The sequence below is a fragment of the Condylostylus longicornis genome, unplaced genomic scaffold, assembly GCF_029603195.1.
Source record: "Condylostylus longicornis isolate FDR11 unplaced genomic scaffold, ASM2960319v2 ptg000014l, whole genome shotgun sequence".
NCBI classification, from domain to species: domain Eukaryota; kingdom Metazoa; phylum Arthropoda; class Insecta; order Diptera; family Dolichopodidae; genus Condylostylus; species Condylostylus longicornis.
In genome coordinates, this window is record NW_026577983.1 from 1,950,238 (window position 1) to 1,965,413 (window position 15,176).

The 15,176-nt window shown below is 24.5% G+C and overlaps 1 protein-coding gene across 4 annotated transcripts in view; it reads left to right on the forward strand.

Annotated features, from left to right (window-relative positions):
* Nucleotides 1-1,306: 1,306 nt before the first annotated feature.
* The window catches only part of LOC129605778 (uncharacterized), a 160,869-nt gene continuing 146,999 nt past the window's right edge, over nt 1,307-15,176 (forward strand). For all 4 annotated transcript variants that reach the window (XM_055515712.1, XM_055515708.1, XM_055515713.1 and 1 more), the window contains exons 1-2: nt 1,307-1,657; nt 14,509-14,650. In XM_055515712.1, coding sequence (XP_055371687.1) covers nt 1,609-1,657; nt 14,509-14,650 — 191 coding nt within the window. In that variant the 5' untranslated portion in view covers nt 1,307-1,608. The remainder of the gene's footprint in view (nt 1,658-14,508; nt 14,651-15,176) is intronic.

The following is a 15,176-nucleotide window of genomic DNA, read 5'->3' on the forward strand; positions in this document are numbered from 1 at the left end:
TATGTTTTTCTTTTTCTTTCATTTCAGATCTTTATAAATTATACAAAAGACAAGGAATTAAATAAGCTACAATATTACAACTATAAATAGCAAAAAGAAAAACAATTTTAATAGACAACAATAGCATGAAATTTATTAAGATAACATGATTTAACAGAATACCAAATTCAAGGATAATTCTATAAGGATATAATAAATTGTGTATAATAAATATGCATATAAATATGTACAAAAATATACATATCTCATACATTATATTTGCAAAATATATTTAGCTTGTTGCTATATGAATATTATGGTATGAAAACAAAGGTGTTTTCTTTAAGACTGTAGCAAAAAAATTAAAAAAAAAAATGGAACAAAATCACTTATAATAATGAAACGCTTCATTTAATTATTTACTTTATCTGAAGGGGATTTTAATTGTATAAAAGGATATTTATATTAAAATAAACAAATCTATTCGTTTTTTTTAAGTTATTAAAGAATATGCATAATAAATTTCAAGAATTTAAAATGAATTAATTTTACAGTTTAAATAATGAATCGAAAATAAATGTGCTATTAATAAAATAAAACAAATTCAGAATTAATTAATCGATTATGTAATTATTAATAATAATTTGCTATAAAAATGAAATGAAAAAAACAAATAAATTTTCTTTTTTCTCTATATAATATAAGTGTTCTCCAATAAACAATTCAAATAAATAATAAAAAATTTAGAAGAGTTTTAATGGGGTCAAAATGAAATTTTAAAAATCATAAAATATGACCAAGATATTTAAAATTGGAATTTATTAAAGTAGGAATTAAATGGCAAAAATCATAATAAATTAGCAACATTAAGAATTTATATGTAGAATCTTAAGAAAATCAAATGTAATAAGGACCTAGAGGAATTCATGTATGACAACAACCATTGTAAAAGACCAAATATTATAGTATAAAAAAAGAATTTAAAATAAAAAATAACAAAAAAACATTCTATAAGACTGATAAATAAAATTTTTTTTGTTACATTTCCTTTTCATTCTGAAAGCATCTTTAAAATTCACTAATATTCGATATATATCAATATTATCATTTTCATTCTATACAAACATATTATAACATAAATATTTGCATATACATATACGAATAAAATTCATAAATATGTCAAATATCATCAGCTATATCGTATTAATAGGATAATCGAAAATTTAGTAATAAAAAATTTAAATTCTAATACAAAAATATAAAAATAAAATAAGAAAAAAATTAAATTATACATACATATAATTTAGAAAATTACAAAACATCGTATTCACAAGCACACATATCCGAAACAAATTTTATGTAAATAATATCAAATAAAAATATAATATGTATGTCATATTAAACGCAGATTAGATCATACTTATATATAAATATATTTAAAAAATATCGTGACAATTATCTTGTAATATACCAGATTGTATGTGTAAGTATATGTAATAGGATTTTGATAAATTTGACATTATAAAAGAAAAATTCAGTGGAACAAAGAAAACCAAAACAAAAAACAAAATAAAATAAACAAGAAGACACCCAAAATTTTGTGATTTAATATTTAAGTGGAAAAAGAAAATGCTCATATTCATTGCGGCTCTATTTATTGTTCAAGCTTGTTTTGCTGGTAAGTCTTGAAATTTGAATAAAATATAATTTTTATAATAAAATATATTTATATCTAAAATATTAAATTGTATTGAATGAAAGTTTCATTTAAGAAGAATTTATATAAATTTTCGTAGAAAATCTTTTTGTGCACGGATATAACATAAGTTTTAAGTGATTTAAAAAATAAAGTTGGGTCAAACCACTGGTTTGTATTGTACCCCTTTTCCCTTAAACAAGTGAAAATATTTCTTTTAAATACAGTCTACGCATACCTACCACACTATTAAAGTTATTTTCATTCATAAACGAACTATTTCTAGGATTGCATACAGTTAGGATGAACGATTTATGCAGTCTTTGATACAAAGCAAAAATTAAATTAAAGAGGGGTTGACATAATGCTCGATTTCAATCGTTAATTGTGTCTAATTAATTAACTAAAATAATTATATTTTTTTAATGTCATGGAATGTACCGTTAGCTTTTTGCGTTTATAGAAATTTAGAAAAAAGCTTGCGATTTCGAAAATATAAGGCGTCAAAAATTGAGATTTTACAAATTTGGATGATGGAAAAATTTTTTTTCGAACGAAATAAAATATTTATTAGTGTCTAAAAGCTGATTTCAGGTTACTACAACTTAGAGTTTAGAAGAAAAGCGACATCAAAAATTTTGGGAAAAACGGATTTTAGATAACGGTAAATTTGAACGGCCATTGTGTTTTTTTAAAATTCAAATGTAGTATGCCCTAGTAGAAGAAGGCGGTTACTATATTTCTGCGTTTGAAAAATTTCAGAAATGCTTACGCTTTCACTGTAATAAATGAGTAAAAAGTGGTTTCAAAAAAGTGCTAGTAAAATCAGAATTCACAATTTTTTATTTGAATATGCAATTTTCCAAGAAGATCCTTCTTTTCGCTTAGTCAGCATTTTAAAACATTCACTTGTCACTTAAGAAAACATCATACGCAGATCGTGAGTGGAGATTGAATTTTGTATATTTTTGGAAAAAATGAGATACATGTTCTCCAAAAAAATTTTCGCACTTAAAAATTACTTACCATAATTGTATGGAATTGAAAATAATATGGATATAGTGTTATAAAATCATGCCAATTGTAAAATTATTTAAAACAACATTTTTGTATTTTTCACCGATATTAATATTGATAATTATTCTAATTGAAATTCGGGAAATAATTTGCTTTTTAAAGAATAATACCGTTATTGTGCTGTAATATGTATTTTAAAAGAACACAAAGCCGGAAGTTAAAAATCCATAACGATAATACAGAAGGTTTACTTTTCAATTTCCGTAATTGTCTGTACTAATTTAATTAAAATTTTTGTTTTTCCATTATTCTTTTAAATGTACAAAGTAAAAATCATAGTATGTATAAAAAAATCAAAGTTAATTACATAAAATTTTGATTTCCGACGATTCACCCTATTTAAATCAATTTTTATACCGGTAATTATTATCATAATCCTTTCTAATATAAGTTTCGTGTCACCACCCCAAAATTACATTAATGTCCACAAAAATTTATGAACATGCAAATAATTTCTAATTCAAATATGAAAATATTTTTTACAATTTGCTTAAGTACGTTTTTAGGACTTTTCCAAAAAATTTTTGAAAAAAAGTGCTTATTAGTTTCACTCTGTCCGTCCGTCCGTTCGTCCGTCTGTCTGTTTACAAAACTTCTACATCCTTGAAGATAGAAAGCTGAAATGTACATAGATCTTTACTAGAAACTTATTTCCGTAGAACAAAATTTTTACCTATCTCCCCCCCTCTAGAAGTTATACCCCCCCCCAAAACCCTAAAAATGGTCTTTTTTAACTATTTGTTGCAATTAAACCATAAGCATTTTTGAAATTTTGCAAACGCGTAAAGGCAGCGGCTTGCTTTCCCTAGCGCGGTATACTATAGTTAAACTTTAGAAAAACAAAATGGCCGTTCAAATTTACCGTTATCTAAAGTCCTTTTTTTCTAAATTTTTGATTTCGTTTTTCTTTTAGACCCCAGCATGTAGAAGCTTGAAATTTTAGGGGCTTTTAGACATTAACAAATAGTTTATTTCGTTAGAAGATTTTTTTCCATCTCCACCCCCTCACAAGTTATCGCCTCTTAAAAATCGTAAAATTTGAATTTTTAACACCTTATATTTCCGAAACCGCAAAAAGCTAACGGTAAATTCCATGATATTAAAAAATATAATTATTTTTCTTAACTCACACAATAACCCTTAAAATCGAACATTATGTTAACCCCTTTTTATATTAATTTTTGCTTTATTTCACAGACTGCATATATGCGTCATCCTAAATATATGCAATCCTAATGAATGAAAATAATTTTAATAGTGTGATAGGTATACATAGACTGTATTTAAAAGCAGAATTTTCACTTGTTGAAGGGAAAATTGCTACAATACAAACCATTGGTTTGACCCAACTTTATTTTACATTTCCTTTTTCTCGTCAATTTCGCATTTGAAAGTATAAACATCCAATCGTTACTGGTTTATGTACCTATATAGTATGTTATATATAGTTTGCATAATGACATGCGGTAGTTAAAAAGGATATTATTTGAATATGTATATATTAAAATAAATTTTGGGTTAGATAAAATAATCAGAATTACTAATGTTAAATGAAAATTAAATTTGTAGAGAACAGATAACGCTGATTATTTTGACTTCAAGCGCATATAATATAAGAATTTTAAATTTTGTTTAAAATGAATAGATAAACTGGGTCACTATTTTTTGAAGCATTTTTCAAAATTTGTGAAGGAAAGCAACACCCAATTGTGTGCGGTAAGGGAAAATTATAACCCAATTTCAAAGGTAAAATGTTCAATAGTTCAATTTCTTTATATTAGAGGAACCTCGACGGAAGTTCGGTTCCGCATTCTGTTCATATAGTTCTTATAATGTTAATCCAAACAAAGTCTTAAAGCATTTATAATAATATTAAGCATTTTAACTCTTTTCGTGAACTTTTGTGCCAGTTTGAATATAAAAAACTTGTTAGAGTAGATAAAAAGCGTTTGGAAATAAATTATCAAAACCAGACAGTGTTCTGTTCCCAAACAGTTTCTTAATACAGAATGAACACGTGCTAACAGAATGATTTTATAGAGATTCAATTACAGTTTTAGAATCCTTTTTTTCATTATGAGTACAATTTTCTTCGTTGAATGCTTCCATTATTCTCCTATATTAAAAATAAATGAGTTTTGTTTATGTAAATAGCACGTTTAAACAAAATTTTGTTTCTTTTATTTTATTTAAAAAATATTTATTTAATTTATTTTCATATATGTACGTGTAGTTTCTGTATATGCACCATTTTCTAAAAAAATAATTAACTTTTGTACACATTAAATATATTTTTTTTAAATTTTATACGTGAAAAGAGATTGGCACACATAATTTCTTTATTTGATTTTGCGTTTTCTTCATATTTAGTAAAATTATAAATTTTTTATATATACCTTCATATATACTATATAAATGAACGAAAGTATATATGTACAATAATACATACACACAATGTTTGCCACCAATTATATACCTTTATATCCAATATTTATCATTTGCATTATTAAGTTTTTTATTACTACTACTGCGGTCAACAATATCTTGTAAGCATTTTTAATATTAAATTATACATGATAAAATCGATAATTCTTTGGAAAAAATATTTTATTTGTACTTACTTACTTGATGATAAATTATTAGTATATATTTATAAATATATAAGTAAAAAATTGCGTTTCATAAATAATTTAATAGTGAGGATTTTTTCTCGTACACACAATATAAATTTATAAATAAGAATTTCAAGTTGATATCAAAATTAAGTGTTGTCCGTTCGATAGAATAATGTAAAGTAAATTTTAATTACATTGATAAAGATGACATTTTTCTAAGTAGTACAAACACGATTTAGACTTAAGAGAATAAGCAAGGATTTGTACTTTAGAAAACTATTTTTTTTAATAGAAGAATGAAAGTTTTGTCTATTAACTCTATAGTGCTTACGTTTACCAAGAGCGTTAGAAAGAATAAAGAATTTTAAGTTTCTGATTGAAATGCACTTTGCTATGTTGGAAAGCCGATTTGCATTTATAAGAAAATAATCAACAGAATACAAATTAAGTATATGTATGTGTGTGTAGTTTTTGCAATATTTCACACATCAGAATAGTTTTCTTGAATATTTGAAATAATAAACGTACGATTATATTTAACATTTAACTGAACAATAACTTATTATAAGACACAAACTGGTTTACGAACAATATTAACAGAATTTTAGATAAATTCTGAGATTAGATTACAAATGTCTCATTAAATTTAGAACTAATCGAATCAGTAAATAAATAATTTTTGTTTGATGAAAACTTAAACTTGCAATTAATTTTGAATGATAATAATAGTTTTTATTAGTTTTGATAAAGTTTAACAGCATTAACTTGCATAAGAGACAAATTTTGATTTGTGGAATATATTTTTAGGATTCTTGAAAGTGCGGGAAAATTTTGGGTTCAATTATATCATTTAAGTTTTTTTTAATATTTAGTTTTTCATGACACTTAAATTTTTCCCTTTCTTGTACTCTATTGTCTTATTTTGCAAGAAATATAATAAACTTTATATACTCTTTCAGTTAGAGGAGACGATTTATAACAGATCCATTTATATATTATACTAAATTATGATTTCTGAATCTAAACTAAAATTTAAATCATATTACAAATTTCATTGATTTCTCAGTAATTTCCAATAAGAATACTTACATAAATAATATTTTATGTGGTTTCATAGTTGGAAATTAAATTTACTTTGGCATTTACTTTTTAAAACAGTTTCATTTAAATAAATATAATTTAAGTGAATTCAATTATACCAAGATTTATTCTACAATTTTAATTCGGAAAACCAGAATCTTTTAATACTGTAAGTAATTTAACAAAATTTTTTTATATAAACCAATCAATTCCTTGAACCCATTGAAAAAATCCTTAAACCTGCATTTTCCTTATCGAAAGGAAATTTAAAATAAAAAAGAAAACTCCCAAAAATTTAAATCCTTTCTCTTATTTTAATGAATAATTAAAATTTATTGATTGTTTTTTTGTTTCCAAAAAAAGTTAAGAACTTTTTAATAAAATATGACAATTACAGAGAAAATTTCCAATTGAAATTCTTAAATTTTCAAAAGAGGAAAAACAATTTTCAATTTATTTTTATTTTGTTTTTTTTTATTTTGTTTGCATTGTATTCGAACAAGCTGACAGTATGACTTTTTCCAAAAAAAAATGTGATCTATGAAAATCCTTTTCTCCTTTTCAATCAAATATTGATTTGTGCTTTTGAAACATTTTCATTTGTTTATTGAAATAATTTGAACTAAATTTCAGAAAATAAACTACAAAAAAAAAATACATACATACAAATGCACATCACATATTCATACAACCACACGTGTAGTTACATAGTAGCTACGTCTACTTACATTTTTATGTACATATATTAAATATTTCAACATACGTTACGCTTTATTATGAGCCTTTTAATATATTTCTACGATAAAGGAGCACGCATACATACATATTCACTTACCTACATATGTCAAATTGTCTGTGTATATCGTTTTTCGTTTTGTTATATTAAAATGAGTATAATAAATAAAAAGAATAGAAAAAAAAGAATAATTTACATTTATTAAAACATTTAAAGCAATTTCACATAATGTATTCAACTTTTATTATACACTTACAAAATTTTCAATGAACATGTAATTGAAAAGATACTCGTATTCAATATTTTCAATTTCAGTTTATTATACTTATAATTTTTTGTGAATTTTATCATTAGAGTCTAGGCAAGATGAGCTTTTATTTATATGGGTGGCACTATGAATTTAATTTTTAAGTTTGCATGTTTTGAAATGATTTACGGGCGGCAGAACTGTGAACATACTGAGCTAATAAAGGAAAATTTGAAAATTAATTAATGTATTGTATAGAATATTCTGTACAATAAAACTCGATATAACTATATTTGAAAAATTTTTCCATATCCTTTGGGTTTGCAAGATTAATTTATCGTTTATTTGATATTTTTGTTTCGTATTTTTATTGCTTTCTTTCAAAAAATTCAGTCAGACTTTTATTGTCTAATTTTTTCATTGTTCCCATTTTTTTTTTTTTTAATGAAAGAGGATTATTAAGTAGTCGATATTAAAGAAAAAAGGTTTGTTATTCTTTTTTAAATATGTATATAATTTGTGTGTATAAAATTAAAATTAATTTATAAATATAGATGAAATTATATACATACATTTTTAAGAGTATAGTGCTGATTAAAATTCTAAGACACGTTCTTAAACTCAAATAATATTGAAAAAATTTAACAAAATTTCCATTTTAGTTTTGTTAGAAATTAAACTCTTTCAGGTGATTGAATTTCTAAATTCGACGTCACACACTTTGTTGATTTACCCTATTTCTGGCTTAACATATTATATGAGTTGCATGTTCTAATTAGTAATTAATAACCGGACCGGAGGATATAATTTACTGGTATTTGAGGTGCTCAGCGCATTAGTGATCTATCCAAAATTTTTTCAGATTTTGTTCAATGTTCAATAGCCTAAAGAATTGTTTTAGTTAAAACTAAAACAATTCTTAAGGCTATTGCCTGTATTGGCCTAAAGAATTGTTTTAGTTTTTCAAAATACTTGGTTTTTTCCTCTTTTCACTCTATTTTGACATGAGTTTGTTTTTGCCTTTTAAACATTTTCTTAATTTAACCCGAAATGCCATTTTTGCAAGTAGGCCACTAATAAGCTGAGCGCCTCATTTACTTACTGCTATGAAATTAGTATAGGTTAGCATATTGTGGCAAACTTAAGTATTCGAGTTTGTAGTAACCAAAACTATTTTTTTTTGCCTAAGCTTTTGTTGCCATTTTTCTTTAATAGAAAAATCTACTAATTTTGTGACTGTTTGGAGAATTTTAGGAAAATGTATTTAATGCACGCGTTATTCATACAATTTTTATATTTAAAGAAATGCTTAAGTGCGAATTTAACAGTGGTGCGAAAGTCTAAAAAATTTTTCAAGTACTGTATATAAGTAAATATTACCGTTTGCATATATATAGGTAAATGTATATGTGTTGAAATGTTTATTAAATTTATATACTTACGTAAAAACCTGAATTAATTTTAAGCTAAGCAATAAAAGTAATAATGACTGCGGTATAACTTTTCAAATATTATTTTAATACAATATTGCGGTATTCATTTTTAAACGTTCAACACATTTCCTTACTCTCTAATCGATATAATTATATCGTTTTTTTCTTTTTTGCCATATACACACATGTTGAATTTTCTTTTTGCACTTCTATATACGGAAAATTTCATTAAAATAAATATAAATGTAAATTGAGTTGTATTTTATGCATATTTTGCATATATACATACATATACATATGAACTTTATATTATATGTGTGGATAGAAATGCCTAAATATTTGTATGAATAGTAAATATATTAAAATGTCTAAAAGTTAATACAAGAAATTCTATGAAAAGAAGTTTTAAAAATTAAAGCATGTATATAAAATTAGGATACTCGTACAACTTTCAACAGTTCCTAAAAGAACAACCCTATTCATTCTCATTTATTTTCGATTAACTTTTAAAAATTAAACCACTAATTTGAGCTTGAAAAAAATTATTTAAGTAAGATTGATAGATAAGAATTGTACTCGAAACCTCGGACGTTTTAAGAATGTTTAATTTTTACCGGCCGAAACAATGAATGGAAACAAATTTCACATTCATTAAAATGAGTGAGAAATTTATTGTTTTGCACATATTCGTTTTGTAGTAAACCTATGAAAAGTATAAATTAATACCATGTTTTCGGACAATATTAAGAGTAGCAATATTTCATAACAGGCACATGCTTCAGTACTATGGATCAGATTAAAAAATAAAAGATTGCCTCGTTTTGGAGTACTTCAATATGTGAGTTTCACATGTTTGTTTTAAGTGTTTTTAAGCCTTTGGATCATGGGTTGGATTCTAGTTATATGATTATATTTTTCCTAACTGTAAATCATTGATATTTACGGATTGTCAATTTAAATTTTTGTTTTATTAATCTTTGTCTTACTCTTTCATTTTTGACAAAATATTTTTAAATTGAATATTTACTTTTTTTTTTCTTTTGTCAATTTTCTTTTACAGTAGTTGTTCTACGTGTATATTTCTGTTTTATTTATTTTTTAGTTGTTTTAATGATTTTTCCTCATATGAGATTGGTTGTACCTTATTTACATTGCAAAAATAAAAATGAAGTGTATGTATTAAATATTTTATATATATAAATATATTACAATATTCATTAGACCTTGGAAAACAGACTAAAAGAAAATTGAAAAAAAAAAAGGAAAAATGAAAAAAAATAAAATGGAAAAGTGGAAATTCAACAATTTTAATGGCACCAAGTAAATTTGCAACTTTATTGGTTTCAACAACATTTGACATAGTTTTTCGATTCGAGTCGCTGATGAAGACTTGCAAAATATTTTTTTATAAATGATATGTATGGCACGGCAAGATATATATGAGAAAAAGTGTTAAAATATATCTCTGCCCATTAAAAGATATTTAAATTAAGTTGAGTACGATTATAAAGTTCCAATCCTTTAATTCACAAGAAAATTCCTTAAATAAAAATTTCTAATAATTGTGAATTTTTTTCCAAATATGTCATTAGTTGTAACAATTGCAATAATTTTAGTAAAATTTCAAATACCTCCCACTTTTTCAAAAAAATATAAATACTTAAATTCGACGAAATTTTAGACAATAAAAATTTATAAAACCTTAATTTATGATTTTGTAACGGTAACACATAGGCATTAAGGTTACCATTACTACTGCTCACACGGTCCTAATATTGTACGTACGTTCTTAAAATATATACTAAATTTTTCTCATCATCACATCTCTACAATCTATAAAATCTCCACAAATCTATAGTTAATAGAACCATATTAAATACAATAACTCTTGTTCGTAAGTAACTGATATTAATGACTGAATAAATTCTAAATCTAACTGTAAAATATATTCATAAAAAACTTTAATTCTGTTTTTGTTATAAAAATTTATTAAAAAACGTTATTTTAATGTTCTTTTGAGTCAAGAAAAATAAAGTGAGTTATTTGAAAAAAAAATGAATTTACTTTACTTCTCTGTACGAAACTCGAGCTATCTCGAAATTTTTGTGTAAAAACGTGAATATAATTTGTCAAAGTACTCAGACAAAGGAAAAAACTTACAATGTACGCTCTAATTCTAATACAACAATATAGAATTTTATTTTTCTACAAAAAAAAGCAACAAGTGCCTCTGAGTATATCATTTATAAAGTTCACATGACGTGCTGTGATGACAAATGTGTTTCACATAATTGAATTATGTGCACAAAAAAATGCAAACTGAAGCGTTCTATAGCGTGTAACGAAAGTGACGTCAAATCATGTGGTATAAAGAGCTATTGCTGTTAATTTACAACTACAAAATAGGTCATCTATGGGAATTCATAGTCTCGATGAAATCTTCTAGCCAAAATTATTATACTAATTCAAATTTACGAAAATCAATAATAAAATTGGTGGAATTAAATCAAATTTAATCGACCCACTCAATAAACCTGTTTTTGGGAAATTTTAGCAACTAATTTTGCCTATGCATGTAATATAACAAAGCAATTAAAGCAGTATTCGCTTTTAGAAACTGAAACTAGTACTTTTAAAAACCAATACTCATAACTATAGATACCAAAAATTTTTAAATCCTTTTAGTAATTATACTCTTTCAGATGCTACAGAAGTTTTTCATTCAAATGTTAAGTAATATACATATAAAATTTTCTTTAAATTTTCGCTACTTAAAGCAAACAAAAATAGGCAGCTAAACAAGTAAGTTGTTTTGAAACAATCTACACAGCTAAAGAATATAATATCAATCTTCAAACTTATAATATTATATTTTCTCCTGCAGGTTATAATTCAATGATAAAAGGATTTTAAATCAAAATTTTCCAAAGTTTTAGTGCAAAACAGAAATGTGAAGGTCGTCACCTAAACTGAGTGATTTTCTCGATTAAAATATATTTGCCATTTCTCTCTTTTATAAAATAAAATTATTATACAATGTTATAAGCAAAATTTTTGATAAAAAGTCTATAAAATTTTGAATACTCGTAATATTAAAATTTAGACGGAAAGATCATGAACTTCCCGATAGTCGCTTGTTGGTATTAAATACCATTAAATATCAACTTTATTAGATGTTATGACCCGAAATAGTTGCGAAATATTACTGAAACCAGCTATCCATTTTATTCGAATAAGAATAATGAAATTTTGGTTTGTGATTGGTTATACCTTGTAGATTGCTAAGAAGAGGTAACATTGACCAGAAAGTATATAAATCTATGGTTTACTTTACTTTTACCTCTTTATTTCAACATAATATGTCGGGAATAGTGAAAAAATAATGAAAAGTTTTTTTTCAACTTTTCATAAAATGAAGCAATTTTTAACATAATACGTCTGTAATTTTCCACTTTTCATATATAAGAAAAACAAAAAAAGAAAAAAAAATAATAATAATAATTTTCAATCTTAAAGAAAACAAAATAAAAGAAAGTTAATTCCGGAACTTTCCCTTGAATTTTTCAAAGGAAAATTGGAACAGTAAGGATAAAAGGTATTTGCTTTATTCAAACAATTTATGCATAAATTGTTGGTGTTATTTTGTTTTTATTTTCCACTTCTACATACATATACATACAGAGATTGTTTTGTTCGTTATTCCCCTTCAAATTCATGTTCAATAAATGTCATATTATTGAAAATTTAATTTATAAAACATTTCAATCGAGAAAAGGTGAAATGAAACGGTACCTTAAATGTATTTTCGGCGGAATTTTATATACAATATATTTTATACATTACAATATATGTATATACATATACATATTACATTTAGATTCTATAAAATATTCAATTTATTGAAATAATATTGTACTTTGATTTGATTGTAATCGGAATTGTGGTTATATTTTTCTTTTTGATTTTCCCATATAGTTTTTATTCTATTTTTTTTTTCAAGGTCCTATTGTGGGAAAATTGGTATGTAATTTGTTTTGTATATTATATACATATGTGAATTAAAAAATTTGTATTGAATAGATGCTAGAGTAAAAGCACGCAAACAATCACGCTATATTTAATTAATTTAATTAGAATTTTTTTCAAGAGGAGTACCTAGTTGTACAAATGAAAAAAAAATTTCATTGGAAAATATTTTCAGCTAAAATTTTTTGTCTGAATTTCAACGATAACGATATTATTATCGGATATGTTATTTCTAAAATTTTCAAAGCAAAAATGTTCCAAAATAAATCAAATTATTGCATACATTTAGGATAAGAAAAAAATTTAAAGGACTTTAACACAACGTTTGAATTCGGCGGTTAAGACAGCGAGTTAAGAAAAATATATTTTTTATTTATGGGATGGGATTTACCGATTAGCGTTTAAAAACTGTTAAAATTTGGACCTCTACAACTTATTGGCTAAATGAAAAATGATATAAAAAATTTGAATATTAACAAGTTTTAGATAACGGTTAATTTTAATGCCGATTTTGTCATTTCAATGTTTAAATATATTGCGTTTCGGTAGAGTGAGCATGTTGCTCCTTTTATTCCGTTTACAGAATTTAAAAAAATGTCTGTGAAAACTACTACAAAAACTAGTCAAAAAATGGCATTATTAAATTTCCAAAAAAGATTTATTTTACAAAAAAATTTCAGAATTATTTCTTTAGGGTTGTAGAGGTTTTATAAACAGAGGAACAGACGAACGAGCGGACGGGAAGAATTAAACTTGTAAGCACTTTCTTTAATGGAAAATACTAAAAAGTAGTAAAAATATTGTAAATTACATTGATTATCAATAATAATTCATGAACTTTGTTGCATACAACTCCTGTTATTTATATTTCAATTTACATATGAATATTTTTTACGTCTACTTTTTCATTTTACGCAATATTTCAAGGGAAATTTTTCAACAACACGATGAAGTTCAATGCAATTTCCCATTTCAAAGAAAAAGCAGATTGTCTATTTGAACAAATCATTATTTTTATATAAACAGAGAATAATAATGAAATATGCACATACAAATTATGACAGTAGTTTGAAAAATGTAGAAAATTTCCGGTCTCAAAAATTACGTAAGCGTAGGACAGCCAGTGCTTTATAATTTAAAAAGACGAAACGTACACTACTTAGAATTAAATTTCTCATACATTTATTAATATTGAGTCTTTTTTTGAAGTCCTTATTGTAAGGATATTATGAACAGAAATTTTAACTAATTTTGAACAAATTTATTTTTAAATTAAGCACATTCAACTATACATCTACTTAGAAAAAAAAATCTGTTCAAAATTAAATTTAGAAATTTTGCATATTTGATTATCACAAGCTCCAGCTTTTCTTATTGAATCTGAATTTCAAAATATGCATATTATTTGCAGGATTCAACTCTTTTCAAAAAATATTTTCAATTTTATAACTTTACATTTTTTTTTACATAACAATAAACTCACTTGATATCAAAATATATTTTTCATTCGAATTTGTTTTTTCTACATTTAAAAAAATTTTTTTTTGTGAAAAATCATAAAAAAAATCCTTTTTCTAGTCACTTAAATAATAACTTGTTTTTTTATTCAAATTTTATAGGTACGATACCAGCAACTCCTGAAAATATAACGATTACTTTTTTAACTCCAACATCAGTACGTGTATCCTGGCAAACTATGTTAGATATTCAAACACATCCTGTTGACAAATATGTTGTCACGTATAAACCAACGGATGACAGGTAAGATATGTTGAATAACAAGTTGATTATACGCAGATGTTTGCATGTACATTTTAACATTTAAATAGAATAGAATCAAAAGTTAAAGCTATTTTTATAAAAGAAAAAAAAATTATTTTCATTTAGGATGCTTCCTTCCTGTTTATATGTATACATTGTATGTGTATGTATAACACAAAAGAACAAGAAAAAAAAAACTTCATATATAAATTTAGAAAAGAAAAATAAAAGACTTATTATTTTAGCATGAGTTAAAGTCATTAAGCACGCCATCTGATGGAAAGGTGACGATAAAATTTCAGAACATTATACAGAAGGCACCTATCAGCATGCTGTCATTAAAATTTAATTTTCCTTTTCAGTTTCTGTTTTTTTTTTTTTTTTTTTGGTTTTTTTTGTGATTCCCTCTTTGATTTGATGCTACGATTAATATTTATGTATATGTGAATGTATATAAATGTAAATATTATATTTATAGAATACACTTGAATCATAGAACTAGATGACAAATATTTTTCAGTACCCG